Raw genomic sequence first — 23,630 nt, forward strand, 5'->3', positions numbered from 1 at the left:
CAAGCATATTTAAAACAACAGTTTTAAGATATATACACAGTCTAGTTTTAGGGTCCCAAAATGTTATAAACTAATTTAGCTTCGTTAGAACCAAATAAAGAATCAAAAAAAGAAATTATTTCCTCACGAAAATATCTCAGCTTCATAAGATAAAGCAACAAAACTACAATGTACCAAAATGTGCTTTTATAAACTTGGAAAGATTTAAGAAACTGAACAATATTTACACTTCTGAATTTCAAGGATCTCACTAAATCTTGTCACATACTACCCACCCAAATTGTCACCATTTTTTAAAGATAACATGAGATGAGTAAGCAGGTCAAAACACTTTTGGGAAAAAAGTTTCTTTATTTCTATTTATTCATTTATGCAAAGATAGTATCAGCATAGGTAATAGGAACACATTTTTAAGTTTAAAATTAATTCTCCATTTTGAAAGGTTCAGGATTTTGTCTCTACTTTCTACCTTACTCTTTTAAATACTTCAGTCCAACAAAATAGCAGACAAAATGTTTATTCCCTTTTTCTTAAGGGAATAAGGTCATATTGGAATAATTAGAATTGGCTCTTTAGAATTTAGGTATCATTTATAGTAACCTGGAGATTTAATCACAGAATAATACATGTAAGAATGTTATAGCACACACACAAAAAAGTACAGAGAACTTTAAAAAGAACAAATTTCAGGGCACTTTGAAATTCTGAGGCATAAGAAAGCCCTCTTGGGTATCCTTAAAAGATTCTTCCCTTCAGATTCAGAATGAAAAATATCAGGAATGATAAGACAATGGGCACTGATGGCATGGCCCATGAAAGCTTCATTAGGACAGGGCTATATGGAGTTTCCACGTGTTAATGAAGGGACTGGCCCAAGAAAGAAAAGCCAGGAAGCTCCTCTAAACCCATGGCAGGTCAAATGATGCTGCTACAAGTGATTCCCTTAGAAAGGGATTATCCCACTGCTACCCTTTCCAAGGCTTAACTCTCACACTGCTTATACAACTACTTCTTTCCTTCACATCACCTGTTCCAGGAGCAAACCTCCTGCAAGAACGCTGGAGACTGGAAAGGCAAGACCGTGGGTATAGCAAAGGGGCTCTGGATCTCTGGTTATCTGTCACGATTTGCAATGTCTAACGAGGAGCCTACCTAATCTAAAAATGGATTGTTAACTAACTCAAGTGTATTTTTGGGATATGCTTATTACTAAACATCTTTTGTGGTTTAGAAACATCAAAACTGCTCTGACTCTCCTGGACATAGTTTACTTAAAAAAAAAAAGAAACATAACAGGCTAAAAAACAAAATAAAAATATTTCTGTTCTTTAACAAATAATATTTTAATGTTTCTTATAAAAACAATTCCTTTCAGATACTCTGATTAACTTTTAAGTGACATAAAGTTTCAGCCTTCTTTAATACCAATATTTTGCACAATTTAAGATACAGCCATTGAGTTTAGCATTTCAAGGGGAAAAAAAGTAAAAGAAAAAAGGAGAATGGTAATTCAACTAAGAAGTTTATGTACCTAGAAAAGTTAAGTTTGTTTTAGATTCTTTTTAAAAAAAATTGGTCCAGAATTTTAGTTATCCTAATTACCATCCCAATCGGATATCTCTATGTGTGGATTCCAGATAAAAGAGAAAGTATTTTGAAGTAATAAATATAAGACCCACTGATTGGACTGTTTGTACAGAATCTGTTTTACTGGGTTTAGATAAGGAAAACTTCAATAAAGCTAACTATATATTGAGTTTCACTGATTAAAAATACAGTTTTAAAAACTCTGCTTTTGTGGTAAATTTCTAGATAAATCATAAAAGCACAATATTGCAGATATTGTACTGTTCATAGGTACTTGTTGGAGAAGTGAAGTGCTTGTATTTAAACCATCAAAATTCTGACCTTTCAAAATAGGTTTTCTAAAACAATTTTTTTTTTGAAAAATCAGCATTTGTTTTTAAACTCTTAAAATGTCAAGTAAAAATCCTTACAGATATATCTTAAAGTTATTTTCAGTCTCAATTATTTTTTCACTTTTTTAACTATATATTCAACACAGAACCAGTTTCTAAGTAAATGTCTAATGAAAAGCTTTCAACGTAAAATAAAACTAGGCAATCTAATATAACCTACATATAAAGTCTGAGTGTGATTTATCAAAATTCAGAATTAAATTTCTATAATAGTGGAAAACTTTCAGTCTCTTACTATTCAAAACCTGTGACTTCCTATGAGACTAGAAAGTTAGCAGAAAGGATCAAACAGACTTAAGCACTGCCCGACTTCTTCTAAAGTGATGAACTCTTTTATCCTAGAAAAGACAGAAATAGTCCATTTTAATTTCACTGAAAATTCCTATTACCATTATGACCTAAGAGACTTGAAAATTACTTAAAGAAAGCATTTTTTATATTTAAAACTATAAATAATGAGAGAAAAGTGATCCTTCTGTGAAAGCATTCCTGAACTTTCAGATAACAAATGTACCAATGATCAGTTTTATTCAACAATTCAGTTAAAAAACAAAGCTTGGTGACTCAGAAAACGAGGACTTAGAAATCAACACAGTTTTCTAATATGCAGATTCTTATTAATTCATGACTCTGCACTGATGTCCCAAAGAGAGCAGGTGAAAAACATGAAATTTCAACAGTCGTATTTTCACTAAAATACATCTAACAGAAATCACGGCTTCTCAATGATGGCTTGAGAACAGCACTCCATTTCAATCTGAAACCCTATGCTTTTAGGTTAAAAGATACAGGTTTTGGCATCTTTAAAGGCATATCCTTAAGCTATAAAGAAGATATGTAATTTTTAAGGAAATGAATAGAAAAATTAAAGTATATGCAAAAATTTCCTTTCACTTTGTTGCCAGCAGATGTGCAGATAGAAGAAATGAGGCCTTACAAAGAGGCATGGAGCTGAGAACCAGTAATAACATAATAAAAGTATTTTCTCCTCTATGCTTTTAGCTTAATTGTGCCCTTTTCCTAGGAATTAAATTCTGCTATCATATAAAGGGTAGCTTCTGGAAATTATGTAACGTGTTAACAGGGTAATATCCTATTTAGATTAAAGTCCAGAAAAGTGGTCACAAATTCAAGTATTTTAAAAAATCAGATAGGGTATGAAAGATTATGAAGGGGCTGGAATTAAGAGTGGGATTTATCATGGAACGAGGGTATATCCTGCGCTGTGTGAGTGCTCAGTTGTGTCCGACTCTTTGCGACGACGTGGACTATAGCCCACCTGGCTCCTGTGTCCACTGGATTTGCCAGGCAAGAATAACTGGAGTGGGCTGCCATTTCCTTCTCCATATCCTGCCTTAGTGCATTTAAATTCAATTAAAACAACAATAACAACATTTAGCTAATCAAAATAAACAGGTCTAGATGTTAGACAACTTCTAACTCTTAGCTCAGAGGAGCAGAAAACTTTGGAAGGTTCAAAGGTAGACTTTTGCTTAATACCAGGTAAAAAATCAAGTTTAAAGACTCGCTGGTTAAACATTTTCTGCTTTACAAACAAATCCGGTATTACTGCCTATTTAACCTTCAGAACCCTGGGCAAAGTAAGCTGTCACACAGTCCCCAATTCTTTCCTTTTAAATTTACTATCTATGTACAGTGAAAAACAAGAAAACAAAAGTCAACTTTAAATGACTAAGTCTACTCCCTATTGAGAAGATGGCTAAGAACTCAATTGTGCTACAGCTCTAGTCTTTTGTATTAAAGGAAGCCCTAAGTACTTCTTCTGAAAATGCTTAAGTTTTATCCTATTTCCATTCATTGATGGAAAAAAGCTATTCTCCTTTCCCTGTTTTAAGATACAAAGCAACGGTTTAAAATTTCCCTTTGGATGTAAAATGCTGCATTTTGGAAAAATTCTGGCAGCTCCTTGAAAAGTTAAACACCGCTACTATTTAACTCAGCAATTTCATTCTTAGGTATATACCCAAGAGAAATAAAAACGTATGTCGACACAAAAATTAGTACACAAATGTTCATACCATTACTCATCAGGGCCTCAAAGGGGAAAACAACTCAAATGTCTATCAAGTAAGTGATGAATTGATAAACACAAACTGGCAGATCCATAAACAAACAGAAAATGAAGAACTAATACATGCTGTAATATTGATGAGCCTCAAAAATATTTCAGTCGGTGGAAGTCAGTCACAAAAGGTATTGTGACCCTATTGACATGAAACATTCAGAACAAGCAAATTCTTAAACAGAGATGAGAGGTGGCCTAAGGCTAGAGACCTGGGGAGAATAGAGAGTGAGTAATGGGGAGGGAGCGTTATTCTGGAGGTGATTAAAACACTCTAAAATTTACTGTACTTATGACCGTACAACTCTGTGCATGTCCTATGAAGCATTAACTTGTACACTTTAAATGGGTGAATTGCGGGGCATGAAAATTGTATCTCAGTAAGACTGCTGTAGAAAAACAACAAAAAACTTCCCTTTACTAATAATAAGCACAATACTCTTCTTTTGGTGAGGTAACAAGTTTCTTTCCATATTCAGAGACTGAGAACTAAAGGGATCCTAGAGACTCCTCATTTCAGAATTGTAAAAACTAGAGCCTTAGTAAGAATTAAGTTATTTGTCCAAGATGATAGCACTAGGATCAGAAACTATAGACACTTTCTTAAATTCAAACACCCACATTCTCCTCCACTTTAGCAACCCTGAAACAACTTTTGTTTCTTTCTACTCAGCTCTTTTTACTACTTCACTTACATCTTCCACAAAGGTTTAAGTGCATCATCTGAGTATTCAATTCTTTCTTCTTCTTAGTCCAATATCCACGTACTCTAAGTTTTGTTTTCTGTATTTAAAATTTTCTTTTCCTATTTAGTCAAGACAATATTTTCTTTCAAGAACCCTTTGAATTACAGTGTTATTGTTGTTGTTTAGTCCCTAAATCATGTGCTTCTGCTAAAGATTTCTTCCCTACGGGTAACCTACACTATACCAAGCAAGATTTAAGCAGATACACTGCTACTTAAAACTCATTCTCGGGTTACAGTCAAAAGCTAAGAGTTCAATTATATGCTCTATGTAAGCTCAGTATATATATATGTATACCACAGGAAAAAAAGATGCTATATGGGTGACAAGTGTGCTTTTTATCCTCCATATTATTCTTCTCATACCTTGAAGTAGTCATCCTGAGTGACAAGGGAGTTTCTCAGTCTATTCTCTGGATTAAACAGACAAGACACCACCGTCTGTATGCTTCTGTCCACAGATTTCTGAAACACAGAAGTTTTCAGTAGACTATTCACTCTTTTACTCACTGGTAACAAGCTTTTGGAAAAGCTGAATGAATACATATACTTATTTCTAAAGAATTCTTCTGCAATTTTTAAATTTTTACCATGTCATGTAGTATGTAACTTTTATACCAAATTTAAGAATTATTTCAGAAACTTAGTGATAGAGTACTGGTTTAGAAAGCTCAATTAGTCAAGCTTTAAGATAGCTGTTTTTAAGTCTCTTTAATTTTTCCTGTTAGATGGGAAATAGTCTCAATATTTCAAGAAACATTTATTCAGGTTAAACTCTGATAATATAACTGCAAGTTATTTTGGTGTTTCTTTTTCAAATTTTAAGTTGTATAACAAATCTGGGATTATTTTCACTGCACAGCTCAGTCATTTTAAAAATTTTCCACTGAGAAATACATGAAGGAAGTACACATACTCCAATGGAAACTGTTTACTGTTATGGGAATTGTTCAGTGTTATGCATATTCCAATCAGATCAATTACTTTTCACATCTTCACCCATTCAAAAAACATAAAATTCAAGGATGAGAGTATTATTATTACAGGGATTTGCTCTAAAATGATAAAAAAGAAATACCTCTATTTAAGTATTTCAATTACTAATGAGTCCACCACTTTTGAGAACTGCCACCAGATATGTTATGGTGAGATACCATAAATAATTGTATATTATTATTTATCTAAGTAAATGTTTAAATTGGTAAAAGACAGGCAGATACAAGTCATACTAATCCCTCTTTTGAAGAGTAGGATTCTTAACTACCCATTGGACTCTGTCAAACCATGTTAATATTTATTAAACTATGGTTAAAAAACAAACCAAAAAAACCCAATGAAAATGGAAGAAAGGGAAGGACAATTGAATCAGTAACTGGTTTGCAGGTACCTAGAATTTCATTTACTTTTATGTAAATTGTGAGGCTTTTAAGTCAATAACTCAAGCTCTATATTACATTTAAATCTGAGCAAAGATATCTGTTTATCAAAGCGCTATTATTAAAACTTGCAAAAAGCACATATAGAAATATAAACATTAATGAACAAAATTCAATGTTTGCCTTTTGTGGGCCATTTCCAGAGGATGGAGTAGCTTCATGAACTGAGCATTCACTTGGCAAAACTTCAGCTCCTGTATCAACTTCATTACAGTGGTAGTTAATGGTTGTATAAGCCTACATTGCAAAGGATAAAAGTGTAATTAAAGAGATGTACATTAGATACTCTTCAAAATAGTGAGCTTGTACTGAAAGTTTAAATGTGCATTGTTCTGAAGTTCAATTACATTATTTCAGAAACTATTTTAAACTAAATAGTTGAAATGCAATATGGGAGTCTTATATTTTGAAATGTCAACATAATCAGAAGGAGAATTTCTCTAAGGAACTTTAACATGTAGTATGGGAATGGAAAGAGAATTTCCCAGTGCCTCAGAATTTTTGCTCATATTATGTCCTTCAAATATCCAATCCTGATGAAAGACAGAAGGTAACAAAGGCTCAGATATTTTAGAGGTAGCTTCCTCTTTTGTTTTATTCATTTTCTTATATAACAGTGTTAAGAGGAAAACATTTTTGCTTCTCTCAACAGATTTTTTTTTGGCTAGAAAACTCGAGGCAGATTCAATATTAATTATAAATCCTTGGAGTTAGAAATAGCACAGGTTATTAGTACTACCTTTCTTGGTGACATATTCTATCAGTAAGTAACTGAGCACCATTGTACGCAGGGCAGCCATTGCTTATGTACATACAAAATAATCTGAGAAACAAAAAGCATAGTTTCTCCTATGGGAGTATATATATATATATATAGATAGATAGATATAGATATAGATATACACACACACACACATGAGTTACAAAGAAATGTAATACATAAAGTAAAAGGGCATTTAAAATATTTCTAGGCATACTTGATATCACAAAGGTCTAAAAATATGTAACAGTAAAATACTTTTAAAATACAGAATAGGAAGTACATGCTTGGCTACTTCACCTTACCGGAGGAATAACATAACTCCTTTGTTCCCCAGCAGGCCACTGTGGTGGCATCTTAAAAAAAAAAAAAGGAAATAACACTTAAATAAACATTCCTTTACACTGTCACAAGGACCTGAAATAGACAATGCTGAGGTGCCGGTGCTGGCTTCCTTGAGCTTGTTATAACAAAAGAAAATGGAAGAGAAAAGTACTTTGTGATATGTATGATTTTATTGTTACTTTCATATATAAACTCCATCTTTTTCTCAATTTTCTGGAGTTGGTTTTCAGGAAAACTCAAGAGACAGTAGCTCTTTGAAATTATTACCATAGTCAGTGTCACAGATATGGTCCTATCTACAGACAGAAATTCTAGTAGCCAGCTAAAATAAACATTATCAAACGTAACTGGAATTCAGTGTTCTAAGAACTGAGTAATCATTTTATCTCAATCTATGCCTCTATAAAGACTCCTAAGAGTCGGCCTGTATGTTTTAGCTATTAGACAGCAAAGATGAAGACTACAAGTTGAAATACAGAAGAGGACACCAAAATGTTTAAGACAGTACAAGAGAAAGCTTGCCAAGCTCATTTCTGTCAAAATATTACTCTCTTATTCTAAATAATAGAGAAGCCCTAATTCTAGACTAATTCTGTTTTTCTTAAATTTTAGGCACACTCAACTACTTTAAGTGACAAACTATTAGGAAAATTTACATAAAGGCCTAAATAATATTCCAAAATAAATAATTTTGATCCCTATTAAATTACCTGATAATTATAAACAGGCAGCTGATATCCAGTGATAACCTGAACTGGTGAACTTGGATAAGGAGGATAAGCCTGAAAACAAAGTTTACAGAATGAATGAATGAATAACGTACATTTTTAAAAATCACAAAGGAGTATCATTCCCAATGCAATAAAAACATGAAAATAAGGAAATCTTCATTTTTTTATATCCAATCCAAAATGCTATCTGAGTGACAGCTTTCATGAAGAAGTAAGTATTCTGTGTCAAACGTTAGCCTTTTGGGCTGGGAGAAGGAAGAGATAAATAAAGGAAGTGACTAATTTTGCAAGCCCACGTTTATCTTTTTTGTATATTTATTCCCACCCAGAAGTTCTTTCTTAATCATGATGAAGCTCTATTAGAATAGTTTTCCATATTAGCATTATATTAATACATGTGCTTTTTTTGTAAGAATATTTTTAGGCAGTTTTGTATTCCTTTGACAGCATTTTGGGGTAACATGGAAAACTCCCCACAGACATTCTGGCTCTTTCTGTGTTTTGCTTCTAAAAGTTAAGGGCAATGTACAACCCCAAACTGGAAAAGAGATACTACAATGTATTATATATTTCAATAAATATTTACTGACTGAAAATATCTAGGTAGTACCATACAAAAATATACCATAATAGGTAGTAATACCTCATGGTAAATTTTATGAACAAGTAGGGCTTTTTTTCTGTGTTTTTTTTTTTTTTTTTAAGAAAAGATATACACCATGGAATATTACTCAGCCATCAAAAAGAATTCATTTGAACCAGTCCTAATGAGATGGATGAAACTGGAGCCCCTTATACAGAGTGAAGTAAGCCAGAAAGATAAAGAACATTACAGCATACTAACACATATATATGGAATTTAGAAAGATGGTAACGATAACCCTATATGCAAAACAGAAAAAGAGACACAGAAATACAGAACAGACTTTTGAACTCTGTGGGAGAAGGTGAGGGTGGGATGTTTCAAAAGAACAGCATGTATACTATCTATGGTGAAACAGATCACCAGCCCAGGTGGGATGCATGAGACAAGTGCTCGGGCCTGGTACACTGGGAAGACCCAGAGGAATCGGGTGGAGAGGGAGGTGGGAGGGGGGATCGGGATGGGGAATAAGTGTAAATCTATGGCTGATTCATATCAATGTATGACAAAACCCACTGAAATGTTGTGAAGTAATTAGCCTCCAACTAATAAAAAAATTAAAAAAAAAAAAAAAGAAAAGATATATTCTATACCTCAGGCAGATGAAAAATGCAAACAAATGAGAGACACTGCAGAGCCTTTTCACTATTATTTTCTTTCCCTAAGAATAAAATGTCTTTTGAACTGAAGAAGGTAAACCGAGGGAGGAATAAAATAAATGTTATTTATTATCAATAGGAGACATGTACTCCAAATTTCACTTCAAATATCAAATCAAGACAAGACAAATTATATGCCAGAAACTCATAGAACTTACAAATATAATTAAATCATCAGAAATTTATCCATGTTAGAACCATAATACATCTAGAAATCAACAATCTGTATGAAGAGGCACCTGGAAATCATTACAAATAAAGACTAGTTGACTCTAGGAAAGAATAAACCAGGTAAACACATGAAGAAAACTGTCTTTAAGCATTTTAGGAATTATCTGGGGGAAAAATAGAGAAGAGATATATTCTATGTGGCCACAGTGATCAGTTCTCAGATAAAGACTTACGAACTATATAGAAGCAGATTCAAGCTTTAAGTAACACCAAGGGAACATTTCATGCAAAGATGGGCAAAATAAAGGACAGAAACGCCAAGGACTTACCAGAAGTAGAAGAGATTCAGAAGGGGTGGCAAGAATACACAGAAGAACTGTACAACAAAGGTCTTAATGAACCAGATAACCACGAGGATGTGGTCACTCACCTAGAGCCAGACATCCTGGAGTGTGAAGTCAAGTGGGCCTTAGGAAGCATCACTACAAACAAAGCTAGTGGAGGTGATGAATTTCCAGCTGGGCTATTTCAAATCCTAAAAGATGATGCTGTTAAAGTGTTGCACTCAATATACCAGAAAATTTGGAAAGCTCAGCAGTGGCCACAGGACTGAAAAATCCCAAAGAAGGGCAATGCCAAAGAATGTTTGAATTACCATACAATTGAGCTTGTTTCACATGCTAGCAAGATAATGCTCAAAATCCTTCAAGTTAGGGTTCAACAGCATGTCAACCAAGAAATTCCAGATGTACAAGCTGGATTTAGAAAAGGCAGAGGAACCAGAGGTCAAATTGCTAACATCTTTTGGATCATAGAGAAAGCAAGAGAATTCCAAGAAAAACAACTACTTCTGCTTCATTGACTACACTAAAGCCTTTGAAAGTATGGATCACAAAAAATTATGCAAAATTCTTCAAAACATGGGAATGCTAGACCACCTTACCTGCCTCCTGAGAAACCTGTATGCAGCTCAGGAAGCAACAGTTAGAACCAGACAAAGAACAATGGACTAGTTCAAAATTGAGAAAGGAGTACTGTAAGGCTGTACATGGTAACCCTGATAAATAAACTTCTATGCAGAGTACATCATCCTAAATGCTGGGCTGGATGAATCACAAGCTGGAATGAAGATTGCTGGAAGAATTATCACCAACCTCAGATATGCAGATGATACCATCTTACTGGCAGAAAGCGAAGAACTAAAAAGCCCCCTGATGAAGGTGAAAGAGGCAAGTGGAAAAACTGGCTTAGAACTCAACATTCAAAAAACTAAGATCCTGGCATCTGGTCCCATCACTTAAAGGCAAATAGAAGAAAATGGAAACAGTGGTAGACTTTATTTTCTTGGGCTCCAAAATCACTGTGGACGGTGAATGCAGCCATGACATTAAAAGATGCTTGCTCCTTGGAAGAAAAATTATGACAAACTTAGACAGCATATTAAAAAGCGGAGACATCACTTTGCTGACAAAGGTCTGTATAATCAAAGCTATGGTTTTTCCAGTAGTCATGTATGGATGTGAGAGTTGGACCATAAAGTGTGAGCACTTAAGAACTGATGCTTTTGAACTGTGGTGCTGGAGAAGACTCTTGAGAGTCTCCTGGACAGTAAAGACATCAAACCAGTCAATCCTAAAGGAAATCAACCCTGATTATTCATTGAAGGACTGATATTGAAGCAGAAGCTCCAATATGACCACCTGATGCAAAGAGCCAACTCACTGGAAAAGACCCTGATGCTGGGAAAGATTGAGGATGGGAGGAGAAGGGGACAACAGAGAATGAAATGGTTGGATGGTACACTGAAGTAATGGATGTGTGTTTGAGAAAACTCCAGGAGATACTGAAGGACAGGGAAGCCTGGCATCCTGCAGTCCATGGGGTTGCAAAGAGTTGGACAGGACTTAGCAACTGAACAATAACAAGAACAAGCAACACCAAGAATGACATTTCTCACAAGATGTCCCATCATTCAAAAGTATTCAAACAGCGCTAGGATTGTCACCTATAATGGAAATTGTTGACATGATTCCACAGAGGGTAAGAACTAAGACTGGCTTAACTTTTAAGGTGCTCCCATCAATAGTAAGATCTCTAATATTACACACACACCAAGAAAAATAAAAAAGGAACGCAGTACTTCTTACCTGAACATACTGAGTTATAGGATTCATCATGGTCGGAGGCTGCATGTAAGTTTCAGTGTTTGGATTACTCCAGACACTCTGAAACTGTGGTGGAGGAGGAGGATTAAAAACCAAAGGACGTGGCTGCATATGATAAGCACCTTTTTAAAGAGTAAAAAGAAAACAAAGCCTATTTTCAGTTCTCTGAAAAGCCATACATGTGTCAACAAGAACAATTCCTTTCTTTACTCACATAAATTTTGTTTCCTGATTGCAGGGCCCAGTTTCAGCTTTTTACCATGGAAATTTATCTGTGACTGAAAATAAAACAGTATCAAAACTAGAATTAATGTCCAAGTCTTTACTTCCAAGACTTTGATAAATACCCAAGTTCTCTAAAGTTACTACTATCAGATAAGATCAGTGGTAAGAATATACCAAATCAAAACTTATCAGCATGAAACCACCTTACTTACCTTCACTCTAATCAAATTTTGAGAAGTTATGAAATTTGATTTAAAAAAAAAAACCTTTATTCTGTCTCTAATCTTTCCTATCTCTAGTTCATGAAGCTGGATGCTCAATCAAAAATACAGAGGTTCTGATAAGTTATAGAAATTATTCCAAGCCTGAATTTCAAACAGGAAATATATTTATTTCTATATCTTATAAAAGAATGAATATATATTCAGGACGCGAACAATACTAAACACCACATCCATAACGTAATAGACATTTTTTCCAAAAGATGATTACTTACTTCTACTATCTTCTGCACATCCACGTCATTATAAAATGAAACAAATCCATAGCTAGAAAGTCAGATAGATGAAGTATAAAATCACCACCGTATCAGTACATACTTTAAAACTAGTGTTCTATAGCTGACTAAATAATGAAAAAGGATAAAAAATATACTGAGATAAATAACTAAGATGTACATGATAGATTCTCTATAAATACTACTGTTTTACTTTCCTACCCTGATCTACAGATCTGTGTCAGAATTCACAAAGATTAAGGCAGTGTAGGAACTTAACAAAAAAAATTCATACCTATGAATCTGAGTTTAACTTATTATCTATGGCAAAATCATTAAAATTTAAGATACTGTGAAACGTACAAAGAAAAAAATTCTTTGATAAAACTGACTAATCCTCTTATGTGAAATGAAGACAAGAAATATTTAAATACAAACACTAGGCAAATGATTAAATAAAAGAGCTGTCAGCAAAACTTATCCTCTACATGAAAGAAGTTACAAAGTAATAAATTTCATTTACACAAATGTTAGAATACCAGTTTTCAATTTTTCTTTTCTGAAATTCTATACATGCTATAGTTCAGGTATTTATTATAATTTATATTGAACATATGTTTTACTCACCCTTTGGACACACCAGTTCGATCCGTGATTATCTTCACTTCTTTTACTGAACCATATCTAGCAAAGAAACTTCTAATTTCTGTTTCATCCATCTATGCAGAAGAATTTGATTTTTAAAAGTAAAAATTCAACATTAAAAAATTTCAATTATACCATAAAGAAGATTTGGTGATGTGGAAATATCTCCTCCAAGTATCCCCAAACTACGTATCTATATCAAAGATATTTTTAGCCCCTAAAGGTTACACATAAAAACAATTCCAAACCTGCATGAAGTACTTAAAAAAAAAAAAGTCTTATGTTTGCAACAGTACCCAAATCCCACTATTCACAAAATACTTTCAATAAATGAAAACATGAATACATTACCCTAACATCAATTCCACCAACAAAAACAGTGTTCGGCATGATTTTGCCTTCTGGTAAAACATAGCCTTGGCTGGTGGTAGCTGAAGAAGACTGGGTGCTGGCCTCTCTGGAGATGGTTGAGTTTGGAGTCTCAGGATTTGCAGCAGACTGTAATTTGAAAAGCAGATGTCATCACTAGATTCGCAGGCTAAAATGATAGATGCTATGAAATATAATTTGTTTTTAAGGCTGCATATTGTCACCCTGCCCGTTTAACTTCTACGCAGAGTACATCATGCAAAATGCTGGGCTGGATGAATCACAAGCTGGAATCAAAGACTGTTGGGAGAAATATCACCAGCCTCAGATATGCACATGACACCACCCTAACGGAAGAAAGTGAAGAGGAACTAAAGAGCCTCTTGATGAAGGTGAAAGAGGAGAGCGAAAAAGCTAGCTTGAAACTCAACATTCAAAAAACTAAGATCCTGGCATCTGATCCCATCACTTAATGGCAAACAGACAGGGAAAAATGGAAACAGCGACAGACTTTATTTTCTTGGGCTCCAAAATCACTGTGGATGGTGACTGTAGCCATGAAGTTAAAAGACGCTTGCTCCTTGGAAGAAAAGCTATGACAAACCTAGACAGTGTATTAAAAAGCAGACACATCACTTTGCTGACAAAGGTCCACTGCTGTGGTTTTTCCAATAGTTATGAATGGATGTTAGAGTTGGACCATAAAGAACACTGAGCGCCGAAGAATTGATGCTTCTGAGCGGTGGTGCTGGAGAAGACTCTTGCGAGTCCCTTGGACATCAAGGAGATCCAACCAGTCAATCTTAAAGAAAACCAACCCTGGTATTCATTGGAAAGAAAACCAACCAAATCTTAAAGAAAACCAACCCTGGTATTCATTGGAAAGACTGAGGCTGAAGCTACAAAACCCTGGTCACCTCATGTGAAGAGCCAACTCACTGGAAAAACCCTGACCCTGGGAAACACTGAAGGCAAAAGGATAAGAGCGTGGCAGAGGATGAGATAGTTGGATGGCATCACTGATTCAATGGACATGAGTTTAAGCAAACTCAGGGAGACAGTAAAGGACAGGGAACCCTGGCATGCTGCAGTCCGTGTGGTCACAGAGAGTCAGACAGGACTGAGTGACTGAACAACAATAACAGTTAAGTACAAAAGAATGCAAAATAAAGATGAAGCTATTATACCTTAGCTTATGAAGGAAAACAGGAACAAGGACAAAAGAAACTGATAGATATTTTTCAAAGTATTAGCAGAATGTTATTGAAATTAGTTAAAATAATGGAAATTAAGAGTTCCTATTTTGTTAGATGCCAAAAATTATGATAAATTTAAGATTTCTACAAACTGCTATAGAGATGAAATAAAAATTGCTGAATTACCAAACTGGAGTATTTGGGCTTTTCTCTATTAATTCATGCTCATACTAATGTTCTAACATACTTTGTGTTCCTATCTGAATATCTCCTAACTCTTTCCTTTAACTATGTTACAGTGATGTTTCATGACAATGAAGTCAGAGAGAATAAAAACTATTTTAAAGCTTTTCCATTTTAAAATGTTTTATAACTTTTTTCTAAATGGGACTATGTTACGTTAAGTCATATACCTTGAACTATAGAGAAATTTGACTAGATTTTTTTCCATGATAGAAAATTTACTAATCTCTTTCAATTAACTCACATTCAAACACCCAAGGCAGTTCTAAAATTCTTAAAGACTTTCTCTTCAATTTCCCCTTCATTTGTGGATGAATTTTCAATATCTTTTTATTTGATAAACTTTATGGATAAACCACAATGGATAGATGTATTTCAGTTGAGAGGTATAGTATTTGCCCAGGAAACTGCTGGAGTAAAAAGGGTTATGATAATACATTGATTCTCAACCTGGGGAAGATTTTGTGCCCCTGGGGCACTTTTTGGTTTTCTCAACTGAGGGGTGTACCTGGTAGAGGAAAACAACAGAATGGCAAAGACTAGAGATCTCTTCAAGAAAACCGGAAATACCAAGGGAACATTTCATGCAAAGATGGGCACAATAAAGGGCAAAAACAGTAAGTAAGGACCTAACAGAAGCAGAACTGATTCAGAAGAGGTGGCAAGAATACACAGAAGAATTGTACAAAAAAGTCTTAATGACCTGGAGAACCACAATGGTGTGGTCACTAACCTAGAGCCAGACATCCTGGAGTGTAAAGTCAGGTGGGCTTTAGGACGCATTACTACAAACAAAGCTAGTGGAGGTGGTGGTATTCCAGCTGAGCTATTTCAAATCCTATGAGATGATGCTGTTAAAGTGCTGCACTCAGTAGGCCAGCAAATCTGGAAAACTCAGAAGTGGCCACAGCACTGGAAAAGGTCAGTTTTCATTACAATCCCAAAGATGAATAATGCCAAAGAATGTTCAAACCAACATACAATTGTGCTTGTTTCACATAAGGAAGATTATGTTAAAAATCCTTCAGGCTAGATTTCAACAAAACATGAACCGTGAACTTCCAGATGTTTAAGCTGGATTTAGAAAAGGCAGAGGCACCAGAGATCAAACTGCTAACATCTTTCGGATCATAGAGAAAGCAAGAGAATTCCAGAAAAACAACTACTTCTGATTCATTAACTATGCTAAAGACTTTGACTGTGTGAATCACAACAAACCGGAAAATTCTTCAAAAGATAGGAATACCAGACCACCTTACCCGCCTCCTGAGAAACCTGTATGCAGGTCAAGATGCAACAGTTAGAACCGGACATGGAACAACAGACTGGTTCAAATTTGGGAAAGGAGTATGGCAAGGCTGTATATTGTAACCCTGATTATTTAACTTCTATAAGTTAAACTTCTATAAGTTTCACTCTGAAGTGAAAGTGAAGTCGCTCAGTCGTGTCCAACTCTTTGCGACCCCAAGGACTGACTATAGCCTCCAGGCTCCTCTGTCCATGGGATTTTCCAGTTAAGAATACTGGAGTGGGTTGCCATTTCCTTATGCCGGGATGGATGAATCACAAACTGCAATTAAGACTGCTGGGAGAAATATCACCCTCAGATACACAGATGACACCACCCTAATGGCAGAAAATGAAGAGGAACTAAAGAGTTTCTTGATGAAGGTGAAAGGGGAGAGTGAAAAAGTTGGCTTAAAACTCAGCATTCAAAAAATTAAGATCATGGCATCTGGTCCCATCACTTCATGGCAAACAGATGGGGGAAAATGGAAACAGTGACAGGCTTTATTTTCTTGAGCTCCAGAATCACTCTGGACAGTAACTGCAGCCATGAAGTTAAAGGTAGCCTGCTCCTTCAAAGAAAAGCTATGACAAACCTAGCCAATATATTAAAAAGGAGAGGCATCACTTTACCAACAAAGGTCTATATAGTCAAAGCTATGGTTTTTCCAGTAATCACGTACGGATGTGAGAGCTGGACCATAAAGAAGGCTGAGTGCCGAAGAATTGATGCTTTTGAACTGTGGTGTTGGAGAAGACTCTTGAGACCCTTAGACTGCAAGGAGATCCAACCAGTCCATCCTAAAGGAGGTCAGTCCTGGGTGTTCATTAGAAGGACGGATGCTGAAGCTGAAACTCCAATACTTTGGCCACCTCATGTGAAGAGTTGACTCATTGGGAAAGACCCTGATGCTGGGAGGGATTGGGGGCAGGAGGAGAAGGGGATGACAGAGGATGAGATGGTTGGATGGCATCATTGACTCGATGGACATGGGTCTGAGCAGACTCCGGGAGTTGGTGTTGGACAAGGAGGCCTGTCGTGCTGCGATTCACGGGGTCGCAAAGAGTCGGACACGACTGAGTGACTGAACTGAACTGACAGTTGAAAAACCCGGTGATGTTGTTGCCAGAATTGAAGAGTAAAGTTCTAAATCTCATGTTCTGTTTACAAAGTGAAATGGATATTTGAGACAACAAAACAGTAATCTGAGAAAAAGAAAAATCCATTAGATGCTATAGACAGTATCCTTTGGGTTGTACAAATTGAGATATTAAGTATAAAATTCATCTAATCATTTCACTATGGTCAGGTCTTAAAGAAGGCACCATTCTGTCCATCTTATTAGCCAGCAGATGGTGCTAAAAGCTAAACTAAGGAACATACTCCTTTTAAGAGGCCTAAACAACAGGGATTTTAAAACTTTGCCTGTGTGTGTATTTCTATACAATTATTAACTTATATATGAGCTTCCTAGATGGCTCAGTGGGTAAAGAATCCACCTGCAGGAGACGTGGGTTTGATTCCTGGGTGGGGAAGATCCCCTGGAGTAGGGCATGGCAACCTATTCCAGTATTCTTGCCTGGAGAATCCCATGGACAGAGGAGCCTGGCAGGCTACAGTCCATTGGGTCACAAAGAGTTGGACACAACTAAAGCAACTTAGCATTATCAGCACAATTTATGCATACAAATCCACAACCAATAGATAATCTTTCATTACTTTTAAACTATTGCCAAAAATACTCTACAAATGAATTCTTGTTTTTGTTCAGCTGCTAAGTTGTGTCTGATTATTTGCTACTCCATGGACTGCAGTACGCCCGGCTTCCGTGTCCTTCACTATCTCCTGAATTTTGCTCAAACTCATGTCCACTGAGCTAGTGATGCTATTTTAGTTTAAAGCTAAAAGTTTGGTGTTAAAGAATTAATCATAACTAATCAATAGCATGCAGAAAATAAATTACATGTAAATTAGATGACAGAAGTAATTATTTTTCTTAATTACACCTTCACCTGAGTTGATGGGTTCTAAAATGAGTAATTCTGGAATATTAAGTAGGGGTGAACTTGGAGGCCATTATATACACAATTCTCATCACTACTATTTTCAGTAATGGAGTCCCTTTTATATTTGAATGAGCAAGTGACAAAGATAACTAAAAGCTGGAAATAAAACTTATCATCACTAAAGCATCTGGGATGTCAGCTCTTTGACAACATTTCATTCAACTATTAATGTCTACATGCAAGCAAACTGAAATCTATGTATACTGACTAGGTCAAACTAACAGTCTCTAATTTGCAGTCATCAGTGTTACATCACAGAAGGAAGTAGTTATTAAAGAGAAAAGGAAATTCTATTAAGGATACTGTACATGAAAATCAGAATAAAGCCTTTTAAGTAAATTCAAGAGTAAACTCTCAGGGGAGGGGGGTGGAATCCAAACAATAAACATACAATCCTGGGAAAACTAAGCAAGGAAAACGCAAGAATACAAAAAATACACATTAGTCTTGAAAAAATGGGATATGACTACTATCCCAAAACCTGGTTAAGATGGTCCACTCCTGCACCCAACACAGAGATGGGAAAGTCTAGCAGCATACAAAAAAATATACAATTAAGAACAGTTTATTGTAAATTCAAGTATGGTCATTAGGAAATCTGTTACTGTAATTCACCACAGAAAAATCATTTGATAAAATACAGTATTTCTTAATTAAAAAAAAAAAACTCAAGTAAAATGAAAGAATCTTATTTTCTATCAGTCTAATTCTAGATTATCATTAAGTTCAAAGTAAAACATGACAGTAATTTATGCTGAAACTAGAAATAAGGGTCTCTCCTTATCATCACTATAAATTTTTTTCATTATATATGACATGTAAACATTAATATAGAGTTCTTATAAATCACCATGAAAAGACAAATACAAATAGAAAGGTGGATCAAGAATGGAAAAAAGAAAAATGGAAAACGTTAATGACAAACTTTAACTTCACTAATGATAAAAAAAAAGTACATCAACACAAGTGGAATATTTTCCAATTAGACTGGCAACTTTAAAACATATACTACCTTTTACTGGGAAGTGCATGGAAAGCGGGTCATATTACACACCATCAGTGGGAATATATACTAGTATATCCTTTACCAAGAGTTACTAGGAAAAAATTATCATAGTTCAAAACTGTTAAAATATGGTCATAACGCTTTCAACCAGTGACTCTACTCCTGGCAATTTATTTCAAGCTATTAATAGAATAAACAGGCCAAAACATTTTCACAAAGATACCCATTACTGTATTGTTTTAATGTACACAAATTATTCATTATAAAGGAATTAAGTAAAATAAGTAATGGTAATATTTATGTATACAATTTTTGGTAAAGTAAGCAATTATATATTCAAAATTATTTTAAATTTCTCTTTGGAATAAGGCCCACTATATTAAGTGAAAGATACAGGTTGTAATATAATATTACAAAGTACTGTACAATTTTTATAAAATATACCTATTTGCTATCCATACAGGAAAGCAATCTTGAAGGACATACATCAAAGCTTCAGAGTGGTTTACATACCTAGTTTAAGATGGACCTCTACTTCCTTACACTGATTACTTTCTAATGAGTTAATATGCTACTTTTATATAAGAAAAAAATCAAAAAACATATGCATTTCTTCCCTCGCTCTCTTAAAAAAAGAGGACAAAACTGTAAACATTCACAGTAACTCAGCTTATTAAGTAATTACTGATGTGGATAAGTACAAGACACGATTATTACAAACAGTTGCATACACTTGTAAACTTTTAAACTTTGTGAGTACTAATAAATTGTATATGAAATTTCTCCCTTTACTTCTAAAAATAGTGTATACTAGTGTATGTTACACTACAGACGATACTACACTACAGTATTTGATGCTATGGACATCATCCGAGGCTTGATAATTGGTTAAAAGTGTTCTCAAGAGTTGCCCCTTGAGGTGGTAAGTCAACTCTAATGCATTTAACAAAACGCTCACAAATGTCACCCAACAGACCACGTTAATACTTGAGGGACGCTCTGTTGGAAGGTTTCTGGTTTAATGGAAAGTATTTCCCAAGTTAAAAATTCCTCGACCTTTCCACTCCACGACCGCTCCGAGGCGAGGGCAGCGCCAACCTCATGAGGAGATGATGGCGTCCCTACCTGAGGTCGCTGCAGCGGCTGCCACCGCACACGCACGAGGTCACCCCAGGGGCTCGGGCTTGCCGGCGCCCGCAACCTCCCGCATGGACACACTCCCACAGGCCCCCAGACCCCGGCCCCAGCCTCGCTCCGGCCCGTGGGGCCCCCGCCTCCAGAGGCCTCTCGGTGCCCCCCGCCCCCTGGCGTCCCGCCCGCGTGCGCCTCGCCAGGCCCGACGCCATCTCGCGGAGGCCAGGCCGCCCGTCTGCCTCGGTAAGCGCGGGAAACGAGACTTCTAGGGTGGCGTGGGAGCGCGGGCCCCGCTCGGAGTATGGCCGGCGGACTGCCAGGCGCCCCTCCATACCCCGGCAGCTGCCGCCCGAAGGCCACAGGCCTTGCACGTGCTGGGCAGCGGGCCCCAGCGCTCCGACAGCCCGGCCTCATCCCCTCCGCCCGCCCTCGGTGCCGCGGAGGCCGCGCCAGACCGCCTAGTCCGCCCTCAGACTGGGTCCCCAGGACAGTCAAGCCCAGCAGCCCCGCTCTGGGTCCCACCCCACGCCCTCTTCAGCGTCCTGGCCACCCCAAGGAGCTCCCTTGGGCCTCCTCCACTCACCATGATGGCGACAGCCAGTGTTCCCTCCGATGGGCTCGAGGATGAAGCAGAGGCTGGCTTCGGGCACCGCCCTCGGAGCTGCTGTTGGGTCTGCTCGTGCCCGCTGCCCGGCCGGACTGGGCAGAGGGAGCGGCAGCAGACCGGGCAGAGAGTCAGAGGCGGGTGGCGAGGCCGAGGGGCGCCGGAGGACTGAGGCGTGGCCAGCGGGGCACCGGGAGGTGGCTCCTGCGCAAGGTGCCGGGGGCTCGTCGGAGAGACGCCTCAGCCAATGGGCGGCCGCGCTGTCCCCCCCCCCCCCCCGCAGCGGGGGCGGGGGTGGGGGTGGGGGTGGGTGGGAGGCTCTCGGAGCATGACTGCGCAGGCCGAGGGTACGCAGGGGGCGCGTGAAGGCGGTCATCCCACCCTCCCACAAGCGCCGCCCCCAGATGAGGAGGCTGGCCGACCCACCGAAAGCCCTGTTACCCCGAAAGTGCTGTGGAGGCACGCCTGAACTAAGTAGACACACCCACATATACATTAAAGTGAAAAACAAACTTGAATATGTCCAGGCGCTAGTTTCAAAATGGCGTCCTGAAGGCACAGGATTAGCCCGATCATGGTCACCCCTACCCTCGCCACCAAAATCGATGGAAACGCCAACAGAAATAGAAAATAGAAGTACGGATATGGAGAACAGGCACGGAGGCGTCAAAAGTACAAAAACTTGGGCGAATTCCTTTTGACTCTGAGGAAGATGGGGTTGGATTGGAAGAAACACCAGCTAGGGCAGGCCAGCTTGGCGTTCAAGATGTTCCTTCTTTGAAGAAACAGTCTTCGAGGCCTGCGGTTGCCAGAAACCCAAGGTGTAGGAGGGAACAAAACAGTCAAACATTCCTTTGTTTGGGGAGTTCACATTGTGAGGGGGAGAATTTTCCTTCTAGGCCTCACAGAAGGAAGCCAGGCCTGACTAGAGAGTTCTAAAACCTTCTCAAGGTCAGAGAAACAAGGCCTAGAGCAAGGGTGAACTGCAGGGCAGCTGGGGCAGCAAAGCACAGAACGTTGGAAACTACTTCCAGCACGCTGTTCCACAAGGAGTACCCGTGGCTTTTATCCTCAGATCTCACTTCTGTACCGATGAGAAACAAGAAAATGTTATTTTTTTCAGTAACCAGAAAACTGGCCACAAACACCTAACATCACTGGATAGTATAATAATTAACCTTATTTTGAATGTGCTGCTAAACTCATAAAAATGAAGGCAAATACCAAGATGTCAGAAATCAAATAAACTGAAAATCAGAGCAGTGACTTGTTGAACTGATTGTTCTCTGACCGTTGTTGGTATGAGGGCTGGGGTGTATAGTGATTAATCTGCTGCTTTGCCCTGAACCTTCCTGGTTTTGGAACTGAAAAACCGCTACATCCTTGGAAACCAGGTCAGAGGCGGACGAGAACAGCTGTGTCATCTTAGGTGTGGGCAAAACGTTGGTCTTTGTAACTTGAGGCCTGAAAGTGCAGGGGCAGAGGTAAGGGTGTGGAGTGGCGCAGGGTGGGCGCTGGTCCGAGTACACTACAAAAGGCCTTGGCCATGAGACATCAACTCAGGAAAGGGGCAGACTAGGGCAAATGGAAAACACCCAGGAGACAAGCCGGTGTCCTCTTTCTGGATGAAAATGAAAATTCTTTAACTGATGAAATTTAAAAATCCTAAGCTTGCATTTCATGAGTTTGGAGTTTATAGCACTTGGGCTGGTGTTGGGATTTCAAAACCTACAAATTAATTCCTCTTAACCTTTGCCTCCTCCCGGCAAAAAGTTCCCAGACAAGGTGCAACTGGAATGCCTGGCAAAAACAAACAAAACCAACCTGTAGGGATGCTTCCATAAAAGGGTGAAAGGGATTCTCAGAATAAAAGAACCCTTTAAAGTTAAGCTCAGAATGAAAAATTATACTATCTACCATGAATAAGAATGGCAGACAATGAAGACTAAAATGTCAAGAAATTGCAAAAGAAATTTCTTTTGGAGTGTGTGTGTGTGCGTGTGCGTGTGCGCGCGCATGCGTGTGTGTGCACGCACCTATGTGAGTGCATGCACTTGGGCATGTGTCTTTTTCTCTATTTGGAGTCATTCACCTTGTATATTGTAAGGTGATTTTTCTACCGTTTTATAGCTTGTAAACAAAGTCTCAAGCCACTAAATATCTTTACTTACATCCTGAATAATTCAAAGGTCTTAGGATGTTTTAACTTGGCACACCCCTACTAATTTAGAAGCTATTATTAATCCCTACTTTAGTTCTATCCTGTTTTCCTTCTGTAAATTAGACATCTTTTTTTTTCTAGACCCATCTGCATGTGTAAAAATAGTTTGATTACCATTTCTTTGCATATCTCAGATCTTGTTTCTGCGTGGTTTTCCTTTTGCCTGAAGTAAATTCTATAGAATTTCCTTTAATAAGTGTGATATGTGGCAAACTCAAGTTTTTCACCCGAAACACGTTTATTTTGCCCTTGTTCATTTAAGATAATTCTACCGGATATGTAATACTAGGTTAGCCACTGTCTTTTTCCTCAGAATACTGAACATATTGTTCTGTTATCTTCTGGTTTCTGTTGCTGGAGAAACCTGCTGTCAATGTAATTGCTGTTTTTCTTAGGTGTTCTGAAATTTCACAATGATGT

The 23,630-nt window shown here is 37.5% G+C and overlaps 1 protein-coding gene across 1 annotated transcript; it reads right to left on the minus strand.

Moving 5' to 3' along the window:
* Positions 1-1,401: 1,401 nt before the first annotated feature.
* DAZL (deleted in azoospermia like) lies at positions 1,402-21,177 on the minus strand. The gene is made up of 11 exons (XM_043474099.1): positions 20,969-21,177; positions 13,435-13,581; positions 13,066-13,157; positions 12,439-12,490; positions 11,932-11,995; positions 11,700-11,839; positions 8,059-8,130; positions 7,309-7,359; positions 6,367-6,480; positions 5,174-5,272; positions 1,402-2,317 (listed from the first exon to the last, which is right to left on the minus strand). Exons 1-11 carry the CDS (start codon positions 20,969-20,971, stop codon positions 2,264-2,266), a joined length of 888 nt encoding a protein of 295 aa, XP_043330034.1. The 5' UTR covers positions 20,972-21,177; the 3' UTR covers positions 1,402-2,263.
* Positions 21,178-23,630: the final 2,453 nt, after the last annotated feature.

Source organism: Cervus canadensis, chromosome 7, assembly GCF_019320065.1.
Source record: "Cervus canadensis isolate Bull #8, Minnesota chromosome 7, ASM1932006v1, whole genome shotgun sequence".
NCBI classification, from domain to species: domain Eukaryota; kingdom Metazoa; phylum Chordata; class Mammalia; order Artiodactyla; family Cervidae; genus Cervus; species Cervus canadensis.